The sequence below is a fragment of the Pararge aegeria genome, chromosome 11, assembly GCF_905163445.1.
Source record: "Pararge aegeria chromosome 11, ilParAegt1.1, whole genome shotgun sequence".
NCBI classification, from domain to species: Eukaryota; Metazoa; Arthropoda; class Insecta; order Lepidoptera; family Nymphalidae; genus Pararge; species Pararge aegeria.
Genome location: NC_053190.1, coordinates 15002311 through 15018991, shown reverse-complemented (window position 1 = coordinate 15018991; position 16681 = coordinate 15002311). Strand labels below are relative to the sequence as shown.

Below are 16681 nucleotides of genomic sequence, written 5' to 3'. Positions count from 1 at the left end.
CGTCCGTCCGCTTGTTGGGGTCGTAATAGGTACAGAGTTGAAATTTACACAGATTCCGTATTTCTATTTGTATAACCATTAAAAATAATGTAAGAAAGAAAAGAAGAAAAAAAATATTTTTTACGTTGCGCCACACATTACAATATTAACGACACCACGTATGTTATGTGTGGCACAACCTAGAGAAAAGGTGCCAGCTCAGCATTGTGCTGCATGCGCCAGTGGGAGCATACAGTGCTGATTTTCAGTTGGCACCTTGTACCAGGTGACACCACGGTAATGCGTAGACATCCACTGACCACATTTTAATATTTTATTTTAATAATAAACTAAGCAAAACAAATATGTAGAAATGTGTTTTTCGCTCGATCCTAATAATGATAATAATACGAAGTGTTAACTATACAACTTTTAACAGAAGCCTTCGTTTTATTTATTTATTATTTATTATTACTTAGAACGTCCTAAAGCCAATTAAAATCATAAAAAAGAACAACTCGACTAAGTTTAATCAAAGAGCTAATTTTCAAGATTAAAAAAACATTACATTTTATTCCTCTCAACGCAGTGGTATATTTTTAATCAAACCAACGTTTATGAGAAGCCTTAAAAAGAAACATACCATCTCAGAGGCACATTCAATGAACAGCGTTATAAACTCAGTTTCATAAAGATACGCTGAAACAAACGTCTTATTCATATTTGTCAATTGGTAAAGAAAGTAAATAGAACTTTTATACAACGAAGTGTTTATCAAGTCATAGATTTTATTAATAATTTGTTTGTTTTTTAATTCAGAGTGTTTTAGTAAATTGTGTTTTCTATTACAATTTTGTGTATTCCTTGAGCAATGAAAAAGTATTATGGATTGTTTAATGAAGGGAGCAAGATCAATCAGATAATTTGCGCGGTGCTGAGTAAGTCAAGAGCTATTGTAAGAATAACATTCTTACAACAGATATCTTTTCTTTTTTCTCTAATATTTTTTCTTTAACAATTGACAGTTACTTAATCAAGGACTGTTATGTTTTTCATGCAACTTTGTCAAAAATATCGACAAATCCCATAATATTATCGTGGTATGAGCCCGTAGAACTACTTCTAAGATGATTAACCACAAAAAAATGTATGCTCAAAACTTATTGATTTGAATATTTAATTTCAGTCAACTTTCCCGTGTTCGCCTATGGTGCAAGTATAGGATGGATGTCTCCAATGACACTCTTGTTACAATCAAAAGATTCTCCAAGAGGAGAACCTTTGACAGATATTGAGGTTAATTTCGATAAACTATATATTATGATAACGAACAACAATTCCTATAGACAAAAATTTTACGTTTTGAATATTTATTCATGTTAATGACATTATAATGATTTCGTGAAATATATCTTTATTATTTTATATAGTAAAATCTTTGTAGGTATCATGGATGGCAGCAGTTGCATATTTAACATGCATACCAGGAAACTTTTTGATGGCATTTTTGGGGGATACTTTTGGAAGGAAAATCACTTTAATTTTCATTTCGTCTACTGGTGCTGTAAGTCAATCTATTATTATGATTCATTAACTACTTACCTTAACTACTACCCGAGTACTTGAACTTTACTGTTCCTACACTAAGATGACTTCAGTTGATTTACTCATTTCTATTATATTCGATTTAATATTATTTTAGATTTCATTTTCTTTTTAAGGCAAGTTGGATTCTTATGCTCTCATCGTTCGAGGTTTGGGCTCTGATTCTTGCTCGAGCTTTAGTAGGTATTACAATGTCAGGTTGCTACGTTACCTGTCCAATATACACTAAAGAGATAAGTGATGATAGCATTCGTGGAGCTCTGGGATGTTTGGTAAGATTATTTAGTTAAAGAAGTAAACATAAGCCAACAGAATTTGTTTTTTTAAACCGTATTAGTTCTAAAATCTGTTTATTATGGATAAAATCTATATCTTATAATATTATAAATATGTGTTTCTTTTTTGACTCAACTACTGCACCAAGTTTGACGAATTTTGGTGAAAATAGTTTGCATCCCAGGAACATCACAGAAAACCAGGAATATTTAAAAGTCTCGTGGGGATCCGTAATAAATGAAACACGGACACAATAAGACTCGTATAATTAATGTATAAAGGAGCATTATGTACACTAACAATTTAGTCTACTGATAATGACAGAATTTTAATACTGTTTCAGGTAATTTTATTTCACACATCTGGCAACTTATTTCTATACATAATCGGAGATTTATTGACTTACCGTACCGTCCTCTGGATCTGCTTATCACTGCCAACGTTTCACCTCATCTTATTCATGATGATGCCTGATTCACCTTCGTACTTAGTTAAAACTTCTAATATTGAGGTAAGTAAAATGCGGTTGCAACATCACCTTAATGTCGTTTTATTTTAATGTAACCGTTTTTTGTTTTTATGTACTTTTAGGAAGCTGCAAGGGTAATGGCTTGGCTTCGTTGCAAAGTTGAAGATGATCAGTCAATTAAAAGTGAATTAGAGGTTATAAAAAAGGAACAGGTTAATGATAAGGAAAGCAATCGATTTCTACTTCGTACAATTAGTAAGAAAGTAAAAGTGAAAATTTACATTTTAATAATCATAAAGCTAGCTTAGGTGCAGTTGAACATTCATTAGGATCATTATGTTTATGTAAACACTAGCTTGCCATTAAATTTATATCAATACAACTGTAACCAACTAGATCAACGCTCGACGTTAGTAATCAATCCAATCCAAAAACTTCAGAAGGGATATTGAATTTAGAATTGAATCTACAGTGTAGAGTAGAAAAAATATAAAACTTCTTGATGATTTTGAATAGATTAAATATTAACAACGAATTGAATGAAACGCAAAAATATTGATTAATGGCTTTAATATTTTTTTCAGTAAAGGACAATATACTATCCAAAGCTTTTTACATAGCTTTGATAGTAACACTAGCTCGTGAGATATGCGGTGCTGTTCCTGTTCTGAACTTTGCTGGGGAAATTTTCGCTTTAGCTTCAACTGACAGAAGTTTAGTGTTGAGTCCCAACCAGCAAGCAATATTGCTGGGTGTAGTTCAAGTAACTGGATCCATGCTGGCATCTAGTATTGTAGAGAAAGCTGGAAGAAAGGTATACGATATCTTTATCAGTTTGGCTGACTACATAGTAATATAAACAAATTATGTGAGCGTCAGTAAACAGAGATATATATGTTTTATGATGACAGCGTTGCTAGCTAAGCTTATTTACATCTTAATATATATAACTATTTAAATATTAAATATTTTTTAGTCCAATATTTAGTATTACTGTTATATTAGTGTAGTGTTTTTATTATACTATATTTTCTAGACCATTTAGTGTAGTTTAGATTTAAATTAGGTTGTGCATCACAAATACCGCTTTTCCGGTGTGAAATAATTTTCAAAAAAGTATGATTACTGAAATTAAATATAACTTTTCTTTTAAAAATAAATTTCAAATGATAAAGGAATTATTAAATACTAGCTTCTGCCTGCGGTTGGTCTGTGTGGACTTCAGAATTGGGTTTGAAGCTTCGCTCGTTAACAGTTTTTAATCCTACCACGGGGACTATTTCAGAGATCGGTATAAAAAGTACATTTCCTTTTCCATAGCATAGGTGACATGCATACCTAATTTTAAAGCAGTCTGCCCGCGGCTTAGCTCGTAAAAATTTTTCCCTCGGGAACTACTTAAGGAATCGGGATATACTTAATATATGCCAAATTTCATCCAAATCCGTTCAGCCGTTTTTGCGTGATTGAGTAACAAACATCAACACTTTCACATTTATAAAATTAGTAAGATTTCCAGTGGTTTTAGAGTTTATCAATAACAACAAAAATGTATTGTGCACGGTAGTAAGTTGAAACTCAATAGATTAACGAATTTTTCATGCTATTCTAATTCCAGCCTTTACTTTCAATAACATCCTTGATATCTGGACTAAGTATGTGTGCTCTGGCATCCTGGTTTGTGGCCAAGGACTACGGTGCAGTCACTCCTAACTGGATACCTATAGTGACATTATGTTTGTGCATATTCTGCGACGCTTGCGGTTTGCAGCCGATATCTATTGTTATAACAGGAGAAATATTTTCCTATAAAGTAAGTTATATTTTTCCACTTAGTTGTTCTCATATAACTTATTACAGTGTAACTCAGTATTAACTCAAACATCATAAAATTGATAAACATCATTGTTCTCATTTCGGTTATTGATGATTAGTGGTGACTTTTGCCCGTCGCGATCGTTTTTTGTCTTTTTACAGGCCCCTTACACCGGAATTTTTCAATACCACCTCGTATTTACCAATGTATCTTCTTTTTTTTAATAACTTGCCTTACGAGTATTATGCTTTATGCGTGGATTCATCCATTTGGAATATCGATTGAACGTTATAATATGGAAAGCAGACTATCAATAACTTTTGCTATTACGATCTATGACCCGTTTTTATTAAATAAAATAACAAGCAATGGCAGAAGTTATACATTAGTATGTAAAAACATTATATCTATTTAAGCCTATTACTAATCATCAGCGGTGATAGCCTAGTAGGCAGGACTTTGACTTCACTTTCGTGGGGCGAGTTCGAATCCCAGCACCTCTATAATATTTCAGTTAGGTGCGTTATAAGCAATAAAAATATCACTTTCTTCAACGGTGAAGGAAAACATCGTGAGGAAACCTGCATACCTGAGAGGTCTCCGATTCTTAGGTAAAAACCCACCTCTCACATTGAAGAATGGTACCTACATATTCCCCTGTTTCAATGCAGTTTATCAGACTAAACTAGCCAATAAAGCTGAGCATCCTCTTGATATAAAATATATTAAATATATATTCGCAAAAATTACTACAAGATTACTACGAGATCAAAGGCGTCGAATTGCTGATTATCTTCTCTCACAACGCAACACACAGCACATTGCTGTGTGTTGTTTTGTGTATTAAAAAAAAAATCTTTTTCTTTTTTCAGTATCGAGGGACTGTAATGGCGATAACAATGTCAGTTGCCTCATTTTTCGATTTCCTGCAACTTCTCTTTTTCAAACCGTTAGCTAATTCTATTGGGATCCACGTTGCATTTTATTTCTTTGGGGTCGTGTGCATTTTCATGGCGATTTATGTTGTAATTGTTATCCCGGAGACTAAAGGAAAGAGCCTGGTGGAAATCTATAAGTGTCTTTCTAAGAAGAAAAAACAACAGAATGATCTGGTTAGTGATTTTATTGAATAAACAGTTTTTAAAGCAGAAATTGTTATTTTTGGGTACCTTAATAAGTTGTTTTTGGCTATCATTAAGTATTTGTATGATGCTTTAATAAATACTTATGTAGCCTATTTATAACGCTAATGAGAAGTTACGATAGGTATGTGTATACTTAAACTATTTCGGTTATATTTAGGTAACATAAAATGACCTATGAAAAGTAAAGCAAGTCGGATGAAAGGAAGATGATAATAATCACTCTTGCACGCCAGTCGTGGCAGGATATGTAGATCATGAATTACGCTTAATATCTACGTTTTTGTAGCATGTACAAGAAATATGATAAATAAAAATCAACAAATTTAGTACAATCGCTCTAACTGTGCCTTAAGTTCTAAGTTCAATCGTAAATAATAGTTCTAGGTATAACAAGTATGTAAAATAAGTTCTACATCTACAATTTAATTTTGTCAACAATTCAACGCACACTAAAATAGTAGAATGAAGATTTTAAAATGGAGATTTTAATATTTGCGCATATAAAACGAACCAAAAAAATAAAGATAGAGCCCCAGAAGTATTAACGCTTAATTAAATAAAGGTAAACGATTCGCGCCCTCTATTTTTTAAGTAGAGAACTATGTTAACAAAGCCCCAAGTTCAAATAGCCATTTCTGATTCGAACCGTTCGCATTCGCTATAATTCCTGGTGGTTCTTGCTATTTGTAACAGATGGCGCTGTTCTATTTGATTCTTGATGCTAGACAAAGATGGCGCAATTAAAACTAATTGGAAAATTATATTGACTAGCGTACCGTGGCAATTTTAGTAAAAATAATACATTGAATCTCGAATGCTACCTAAACTAGGCGACTAGATACTGCGTAGACAGCGTTATATTATTCTTATTTTACAACACCGTTATCTATCTTGAAAACGTCATAGAACAATAAAATTTAATTAATTATCACAGTTGTTAAAATGAGTAATAATTTATATTATTTTAAATCAATCGATTTATTTATTTTATAGAATCAGTCTGCTTATCACGCATTATCCATGAAAAACGACAGGTGCCACACTAATGACGTCGTAATGAACTAAATTACGTTAGGAGCTTTAACATTAATTATAAATGCACCGAAAAAATTATTTGAAGCGTTCGGACACATAGGTAATCATTCTATTATTTTCTGTGCCTGTAAGTAAAATTGCAATTAGCTTTTACACTTTCAAGCTTTAGAAACAATTATGTCATGATATTTACAGAAAACAGTAACTTTCTTTCCCTAAAAAAGTTCGTTTGTTTTTCTTTTACGCAGCGACAGGGCAACGGATTCATGGTTTTTGCATATTTAGGTACAGTTTGCTGGTTTGAAAGTTATGTAGATTTATAAACCGTTTATAACAAATATAAGTATAGATAAATTCTGTTAGAAGGTTATTATTATCCTCATTATGCTAAAATGGTTGCATAGATTTGATGAAACCTATAAAATCTTTATAATATTATGGAAATAAAAAACTTGTGCTGTCGGTTAAAATCGAATCTCTACCTACACTGCTATGAAATAGTCGCAATGATGTAAACAAGTATAGCGGCCTTAAGACGATAATATCCAACCTCCGACAGAGGCAACCGAATGACTCGCATGGAGAAGGCAGGCATACCTAACGCTTTAACCTTACGTGTAGATATACCACCAGTACCAGTTAACTCCAATTCCGACTGCAAACTTTAACTTTTTCCTACATAAAAACATTATTTGATGGCCGATTGGCGCAGTGAGCAGCGACCCTGCTTTCTGAGTCCAAGGCCGTGGGTTCGATTCCCACAACTGGACAATATTTGTGTGATGAACATGAATGTTTTTCAGTGTCTGGGTGTTTATCTATATATTATAATTATTTATGTATATTATTCATAAAAAATATTCATTAGTTATCTTAGTATCCATAACACAAGCTACGCTTTCTTTGGGACTAGATGGCGATGTGTGTATTGCCGTAGTATATTTATATTTATTTATTTATTTATTTATTATAAACATGCAAAAGCTATAGTTTGTCCTTTTAGGCAACAAAATTCGCACTAATTATTCTAATTAATAATTCGCAACAATTGTAATAGCAGATAATGAATCGAGTGAAATGTCGAATGTAAATTACATTGCATTTTACAGTCGAGGCGGTAAGCTAAAAGCGAATGCGCTGAGAAACCCGTACTTGTGTACGGTAATTTTCAAATAAAACACGTAGATCGTAACAACAGATCGTTTTCCCTTTATGCCCTAATGACGGATTTCCTGTGACGGCTTTATGTTTCGAGCGATCTCCGCGAGTCTCATCCACTTTTACGGATGGGATTTTCTTTCGTTTATTCCGCTGTAGGTTATTACTGTCGCTTTATCTTGATTACGCTGAGGTTATTTTGCCTTCTAGTCGTTTAGAAAAGTAAATTAATCTTGGATATGAATTTATTTTGTTGGTCTTGCGGAAGTACCTAAACCATCCCAACCAACCTAAGCACTCTAAACCATTTTGGTGTAGCCACTTTTGTATTCAGGTGGGCCCTGCATAGTCAAGACGACATTTTTAAGATGGATACTGGGTTTTCTATCAAGAATTTCTCGATATAGTAAGTTAAGTTGATTTAGTGAGCTTTGTTTTGAAAATCGTATTTAGTTTTAATTTAAACTCTGTAATGTCATTCATTCCCCGAGGATTCCCGAGGAAAACGTGACAGATGTTTTGTCCCATGTTTACGTAAGTCATTCTTTCTCTAGTGCCCCAGAGAGCTAGAGGTATGAGTATTTATTTCATCAAGTCATCACTAAAGTATTCATCACGGAAATAAAAAGTTTAACTACCGACATGATGGGTATGCACCACGTAATGCCGGAGATTTAAGCTTTGAAAATTTGTGACGTGATTATGTAGACACTAACTAGGTTCAGAGTGGCATTTAAAACACTACAGCTAGTAACAATAGGTGTAGGTGGAAGTAACTACAAACATGCATACTTGACGTTTCAAAATGCCTTTCAGTATGCTTTCTTGAAATAAATTAATTTGGAATTTGGAATAAAAATAAAAGACCGACCTTTACCTGAACTAAATTATTCATCATCATCTCGGATCTTCTCTCGGGATAAGAAGACTGTAGGCTGTAAACCATCATGCTGCAAGTACGGATTGGTTGACTTCATACAGTTTTGAGAACGAACTCGGGCATTCAGGGTTTTGCCAAGTTGCTATTCTTCATCATTAAAGCATGTTGTAAGAGTGCAAAGTGAATCGAATTTGTTCTCCTAAAAGAGAGGACTAAAGAGGACTACACCAGACTATTTGGGATTTGAACTAAATTTCGTCATCTCTGCTTTATACTGAGGTGTTTTATTTCATCATTCGTTGGAAAATGTTTATTGAATCAATTCTGTACCCTTACCGGTATTCTGAATAAAGAAATTACCGACCTACTTAATATTTTGACGGACGATTGGCGCGGTGGGCAGCGACCATGCTTTCTGAGTCCGTCCGTGCTACATGCGTGGCTGTGGGTTCGATTCCCACAACTGAAGAATGTTTGTATGGTGAACATGAATATTTTTCAGTGTACTCATTTGAGAATACCATTCTCAATAAAGAAATTACTACTACAGGGCACTGGTCTCCTCCGACAATGAAAACAATTCGTGAACTAATTATAAACAAATATAAATGTAACATAATATTTCTTTTTCGAAGTGAAACTTCTTTAGATAAGTTGAGAAGTTTTTAGGTGAACCAATATCATGGAACTTGCGCCATGAGCAACACCTTCATGAGCTCTATTATGTATTCTTTGTTTATGTATTTTGTTGTTACTTATTGAGTGAAAAACGCGTGAAACTCGAGTCATCGTCACGCTTCCCATGACCTATATGACTACTTTAGAGGTATATTATGTACTGTCTCTGAGAGTTACCTGCGAAACCTAAACCTAATAGTTTTGGGTAATCCGCCATCGTTTTATCTGAAAGAGATCAGATAAGTCCCTAACATCACATGCAACATTGAAATCATGTGACTCCTGTCACTTTATTAGATAAGCATCACGTAGCGTAGGTACTATGCGCGTGTCGGTCATTTATCTTCAATAGGATTGTCACACACTAAGAATGTTTTGAGATTTTTTTCACTTAATTTCGTTTGTATGGAAAAATAAATATGCTTCTTTTGAATTCTTTTTCTTTATGAAGTATTCTAATTCTTTCTTCAATATTGTTTCCTAATTCTGTTACAAGTTGTATATGTACATAGATATAGTTTTCACTTCTATCGGCTGTCCCAAACAAAACACTGCCCCGCATGTTTTTTTTTAATTTTTGTTATAGTACGTTAGTAGTTTCTGTACATTACTCAACTGGCTTTTTTATTAGATAGTAATAATGGCGGACCGGCAGAAGGCCCAACTGATGATGCCCAATGCAAGAATAATTTTGACGGCCGATTGGCGCAGTGGGCAGCGACCCAGCTTTTTGAGTCCAAGGCTGTGGGCTCGATTCCCTCAACTGGAGAATGTTTGTGTGGTGAATATGAATGTTTTTCAGTGTCTGGCTATTTATCTGTATATATCATAAGTATTCAAGCATATTATTTATAAAAATATTCATTAGTCATATCAGTACCCATAACAAGCATGTGTGTAGTCGTAGTATATTTATTTATTTATTTTGTAAAAAGGAACACATCTACACACTGCTACCCTGTCTCCATCAACCTGAGGCGTAGGTGCTAAGCCTAATTTACCTTAATTACACCAGCAACTACGCCTTTCAGACTAGAACACTGCAATGACGGTAATACTTCCTCGGTCGAGCTTTCACAAGAAGCTCTTCTACTTATTTCATACATACCGCTTAATATGAAATGTGATGTAACACACAGTATCGAGGAGGCTTATATCAAGTGTCGGGATGATCTGATATGATTACATATTCACCCTCACCGCGCAACTTGCGCTACGTGCGAGGAAAACTTTATTTGATTTATGTGAGTTTTGCCCTAAGGCTGTTGCTTCATGTTGCACTTTATAACAACTAATCTCCTTCTTTTTTTACTTCCTTAAGGATCCAACCAACCACAAATACTTATGCAAATATTGTCAACTTTAAGTACGAAAACTATAATGACATAGTTTGGTTTCGAATGTTTGTATTTGAATTTCGTTTATATTTGTTTTACGTTAAAGCAGGCAACATTAAGTAATTATTCATCGAAGTTACTGTTATGGAGTTTTATTTGAGTCGTATAGAATCAAAATCGGCAAAGTAGGGTTTTCCTAAATTGTGGCAAACGAACAAAAACCGTTAATTTCGATTTGGAGCCATAAAATAATAATAACAATGTTGTCCATTTCCAACAAACCAACCAGGTTTTCCCATAACCATTACGTCGGCAGATGGTTTGATGATCGCAGAAGATTGTAGAAGTTGCGCAGAAGACGCTGCTTTCCGTTCTCCGTTAAATATTTCTCTATGGTGTACTAAGCCGTAGACACTCTTAAATCTGTGTAATAGTTAAAATGCAAAATCACATTGAATTTGCTAAATTGCCGACTTTGATTTTGGAATTCCCGTATTTGAACCAATACCAAGGCAAGATGGCCGTATCCATAGATACAAATATTGTAAGACTAATAAATTTTATTAGTCTTACAATATTTGTATATCGGCTTCCAAATTAAATAAACAATTGATTTATCATCCATTCCCAAACGACAGAGACAGCTATATTACGGTTTTACTTAGTTATTCAAATTCATCACCTTCCGTTAAATGTAATTTTATTAACCATAACCAATTTCGTGAGGGCTTATAACCAGTGTCGGGATGATCTGATATGATCAGGTACATTCACACTCTATTATTTTCTGTGAAATTGGCTTGAGTAATTCTATGGACAGTAATTGTACACCTCAACGCAGAAGACTGTTGAAGATTTAGTTAAAGGTATCCCGGACTTCAGCCTGTACGAAATAAGTATGACTCTCAAACAAATTAAGGTGATGACGGAATCACAGCAGAACTCCTGAAAGCGGGTGGACAACCAATACTTAAAGTTATGCCGCTATTGTTCAATTCCGTCATTCCCCAAGGCACACCACCAAAGGCATAGCAAAGGAATGTGGTGGTTCTTGTTGAACAAATAAGTTACAATACCTTGCTGAAGAACTACAGTCCCATCCAGCTGCTAAGATGTATGCTGTAAGATGTATGTCTACAAGTTGTTCTTGAGAGTCATAACGAATCGTCTCGCTAATAGGTTCGAAGACTTCCAGCCTCCCGAACAAGCCGGTTTCTGAATGGGCGGAAAACATGACGGGTCATATGAAATGTAATGTAACACATCATAAGCAATATCGAGTGTCGGGACGATCTGATATGATTACATAATTCAGCCTCACCACGCATCTCGCGCTACGTGCGAGGTAAACCTTATTTGATTTATGTGAATTTCGCCCTAAGGCTGTTTACTCACTTTATAAGTACCTACTGTTCGTTTATTATTTTCTTATCACCCATAGTATTGAGGTAAATAAATAACAAATAAATTAATATACTACGACAATACACACATCGCCATTTAGCCCCAAAGTAAGCTTAGCTTGTGTTATGGGAACTAAGATGACGGATGAATATTTTTATGAATAATGTACACAAATACTTATAATATACAGATAAACACCCAGACACTAAAAACATTCATGTTCATCACACAAACATGTTCCAGTTGTGGGAATCGAACCCACGGCCATGGACTCACAAAGCAGTGTCGCTGCCCACTGCGAAAGTCGGCCATCAAAAGATGATTTTAGTGAAGTTTTCCTAAAGGCTTTTCACGCCAAATATCATCTATATCTGATAAAAGTTTACTGCTGGACTGAAGGCCAACGGGAAGGTTTTCCCATAACCATTACGTCGGCAGATGGTTTGATGATCGCAGAAGATTGTAGAAGTTGCGCAGAAGACGCTGCTTTCCGTTCTCCGTTAAATATTTCTCTATTAACAGTTATAAGACGAGGGGTGGTGACAACTGTATTCTGATCTGCCGCCACATATAAGTAATCTGACCCAAAAAGTCTATTTTTTAAATTTAGCTCATTAGTTCCATGAATTGATCTAATATGTTACTAAAACTTACTGGTTTTATGCAATAAATTTATACTTCTTTCACGAAACCCCTATATTTTTGTAAAACCAAAATACGACTGTATATTTCATACCCTAATTCCTATTATAAATGTTTGTTCATCTTTGTCTCGACACTGAATCGTCAATTTAATGATAAAACAATAAAATTAAATTTTTTTTTCGCTCAATCTTAACTGCCCTGCCGAGTACCGAGTGAAGCGGGTTTAATTAACGGACTTCATCAATTCTAAATTATGGACCAGTTATTTCATTTTTATTTTCAAATCTTCCGAGATTTTTGAGTCATTTTCGCGTGGCGTCCATTTTTGCGCGAGCAGCATGCCGACTGTAATTAATTCATGCAAATGCGACTTATAATCGCTTAAAACAGTTTTAATCTAGACGTCCGCCTGTGCTATCAAACGAACCTCTCTCAAACGGTTGTTTAAATTTTAATGTCCGTATGGAAAAAACTAGCTGAAGCAACCTGAACAGAAAAAGTCAAAAGTCAAATATTTCTTTATTCAAATAGGCACATAGACTGCACTTTTGACGCGTACGTTACAACAGTGGGCATGTCTCTCTCAGAGTGGGATGGTTTAGGCTGTAGATAGGGTTGCCAGACGGTCGGGAATTGGCGGGATTCTCCCGAATTTTGGGATGTCCTCCCGACTCCCGACAAAGCAAATAATCTCCCGAAAAACAAGTTCGATAATTTTAAGTTCACATTTTCGTCAAACGAAACTTGCAAACAACACACAAAAAAAAATTACAAATACTTATGGCAAGAACAAAAACAATAAACATGCTCATTCATCTTATATATCACAAATACCTACTATGATTTTTTTCTTATATCTACAGTGCTATGCAAAAATATGTTTGTTCACGTATTATATTATATATAATTAATATTATTAACATATTTTTTTTATTTCTCCCGACCAAAATCCCGAAAAATCGGTTATTGATCCCGATAACAGAAATAATCGATCTGGCAACCCTAGCTGTAGAGCACCATGCTGGCCAAGTGCGGATGGATAGACTTCAAACGCCTTTGAGAACATTATATGAAGAACTTCCGGCATGCAGGTGTCCCCAAGATGTTTTCCTTCAAAATTAACTAAATTCAAAATTCATTTTGTTTCAAGTAGGGTCAGAAAATATGAAGATATCACTATTGTTTTGTCCGTTTTTGTTTATTATTGCTAATGTTCTGTTTTATTATTATTAATATACTGGGAAGCTACTGTAAGTATATATATAATAATTCAAATAGGTTCTATGCTTGTTCCAGGTAGAAAGAAGTTGAAACAGTTTACAGTTGTGTTTTTAATTTTCTACTATATCATTTTCCCAAAATACTGCGTCTGTTCTTAAAAACTAGCTGACCCGTGTAATTTCGTCCTGTATACTAAATTTCATGAAAATCTTTGGAGCCGATTCCAAGATTCCCCTTATATATATACTATATGTACAATAATTGCTCGTTTAAAGATATAAGATATGTTATGTATATTAAGATTATAGCTAAAAGAGTAACGGTAAGGGTTGCGATAGTCTATTTTGGTCGTGTGGTTTTTCATATTTCCCGAGATCGTATTCCCGGGATTGAAAGCTTAAGCTGCCCCAATGTTGGCTGGAGGGTCTTAACGATTATTATTAGATGTAAGGCATAAACATGGGAACCTACCGACTGCGACTTAACATATTCTTAAATTCTAACTAATATTATGAATGTGAGTTTGTTTTTTACTTACTAACGGCCGATTGAAGCAGTGGACAGCGACCCTGCTTTCTGAGTCTAAGGCAGTGGGTTCTATTCCCACAACTGGAAAATGTTTGTATTATGAAAATGAATGTTTTTCAGTGTCTGGGTGTTGATATTAGTATGATAAGTAGTTTTGTATAATTTTCATAAACATATTCATTGGTCATCTTAGTACCCACAAGCTACCCTTACTTTGGGGCTAGATAGCGATGTGTGTATTGTCGTAGTATATTTATTTATTTATAACTCTTACACGCTTTAGCTACTTAAAGCGATCGCCATGAAATTTCGCAGTAGGTACACATTAGTCAGGGTTTATACATTGGGTAAGTTTCATCCAGAAAAAAGTTACAGTCAGGAAAAAAACCTACACAAATTTTGGCCAAACCTGGGCCAAAATTTGGGTTCGATTCAACGGGTTCAAAAACCAGAATTTTTTAGACATTCCTAATATAGTCTTGGCCTTACTAACGAGACAGTTGGTCGGTTGGTGGGAATGTATGAATTGCATGTTTTATTACTAAAGATCTTCCTTATTATCCTTTAATTTTCACCCAAGTAAATTCTTAGACCTATTGATTTTAAGATCTCGTTTCATTGGCTCAGCATTATAAAGGAAGCGTAAAGGTGAGTGTTGATCTGATGTGATTATGTATTCTGGCTTGTCCTTATGAAAGCCACAGGCTCATAACTTGAAGCAACTCGGTGTACGTGCCCTGAAAACTTATTTGATTTATGCGAAACGTTCGCCTACAAAAAAGAATAAATGTTCAACACGTATTCACCTAAGGGCATAATATTTTTATTTACGAAACAGTGTCGATGAATGTATACAGTTCGCTCGCAAAACTAGCCACCAACCCGCTATAGCGCAATAAATCTCATAATACCAGCCAGTAGTACCGAAATTGTCAACAACTGGGCTCGGAGAACAAGTTAGATGTCAGTCCAGGTTGTAATTTGTTCATTATCAGTAAGCAGTTTTGAAGCAGAAAGGAGGGTCTTATCTAGGGTAGAATCTCCTCACCTCTCAGATACTAACCAATGTCTTTTCTTTCAATGAGAGATATCCCATCTCTCATTAAAAGAAAATACATTGGCTCAGAAACGGAGCCATGCTCTATGATTCTTACAGACTAACTTTTGAACACATGATCCGTCCCTGTTCTACCACAGAACAGCGAGACGCCATGAGCGTTGGCATCCTTATGTTGTTGATATTCAATTAACACGAACGGAAAGGTTTGTATTCACGCTAGGATGTGGAACGCCCTCCCGGCAACTGTGTTTCCTGCCACATATAACTTTCCCGAGTACCTTGAAGGCAAGAGTGAATAAGCATTTTGTAGGTAACCGTTGTCAAACCTAGACATCATCATTGCAATCTAACAGGCATATGATAAAAGTGCTATCCATTACTTATTATTTTTTATAGATAAGAATATTACGATCAATCTATTTTTAATTTCGGATGTTAGTATAAATGAGCCATATGAAAAGATTTGACCGAGGTCTATGTATTTTGTTTAACACTTGAAATAATAATGTATGTATGTCGAGTAAATAAGACATTTTAAACAGAGTTGTTTGATGATTTCCTATACACTTATATAACATTTTTACCGCGGTCTTACAATAGTTACAAATATTGTTTTAACCCTCAAGTGTTAAATTTTATTTATAAATTGAAAGGGTATTTTTTAGGAATTGTTGCAGTTGACAAAATGTTGGGAATCCTGCGTATCAGTAAATAAAAAAAAACCGTACGGCTAAAGGTTTGGGTGACTCCTGGTTTTAATGAAAATAAATTACTTTGTATATAACCTTTGAATTTAAACTAAGAATTCAAGCTTTTACATTACCTTAAAATCTGGCAGGGCAAAAAGGTTTAGGTACTAACTAGTGGTTTCTAATTTCTATGAAGGTTTACCTCGAAATAACTTTAATATGTTGTCATTAAGTTTTACCTCGTCATTTTGCCTTTTGATGTGATAAGGGACTCGAATGAGGGTTTTTAGGACAATGTTGCTCTAACACACTCATATACTAAAATGTCCCAGACCTAATAGTTACGGTCAAGAATGTTAGAGAATCGCGTTATTTACTCTCTTTCTATCAATTGACCTTATTATATAACACACTATGTTTGTGTTTATTTATGTATGGCTTCCCTTTCGGGGTAATCGACCCACGGCACGTACCTTTAATTTTTCGGAGTTACGAGCGCATTTCATTTAAACAATGAAAAAGCGGAAATTGCTTTAAAGCGGTAGCGGGCTAACCCGTAAAAGATGTGGCAGTTATATTAAACCCAAACCGCAACCGGTATCTACGCGACATCGTACCGAAACGCTAAAGCTTTCTTTTTTGGGAGGGCATAGTAACAAGCTTCCCATTTGACCGAACCAAAGACAATTCTGACATAATAAATTCCCAAATTGCCCCAGCTACAGTCCCAATCAGGGACTTCCCATTTATAATACC

The 16681-nt window shown here is 34.7% G+C and overlaps 1 protein-coding gene across 2 annotated transcripts; it reads left to right on the top strand.

Moving 5' to 3' along the window:
* The first annotated feature begins 687 nt into the window (after positions 1-687).
* Positions 688-5283, top strand: LOC120627585 (facilitated trehalose transporter Tret1-like). 2 transcript variants are annotated; one of them, XM_039895594.1, is made up of 9 exons: positions 688-917; positions 1166-1275; positions 1424-1543; positions 1701-1856; positions 2204-2371; positions 2452-2584; positions 2914-3143; positions 3948-4142; positions 5018-5283. In XM_039895594.1, the coding sequence occupies exons 1-9, from the start codon at positions 851-853 to the stop codon at positions 5276-5278; spliced, it is 1440 nt and encodes a 479-aa protein (XP_039751528.1). In that variant the 5' UTR covers positions 688-850; the 3' UTR covers positions 5279-5283. The 2 variants fall into 2 exon arrangements, with proteins under 2 accessions (XP_039751528.1, XP_039751529.1); XM_039895595.1 differs by lacking the exon at positions 1166-1275 and having other exon boundaries at positions 842-917.
* Positions 5284-16681: the final 11398 nt, after the last annotated feature.

What these genes read in the sequence shown, in the direction of transcription:
- LOC120627585 (XM_039895594.1), top strand. Translation starts at nt 851, where the DNA reads ATGAAAAAGTATTATGGATTGTTTAATGAAGGGAGCAAGATCAATCAG. An exon ending in GATAATTTGCGCGGTGCTGA is followed by an intron (nt 918 to 1,165) that starts GTAAGTCAAGAG and finishes ATTTAATTTCAG; the next exon opens with TCAACTTTCCCGTGTTCGCC. An exon ending in TCATTTCGTCTACTGGTGCT is followed by an intron (nt 1,544 to 1,700) that starts GTAAGTCAATCT and finishes TTTCTTTTTAAG; the next exon opens with GCAAGTTGGATTCTTATGCT.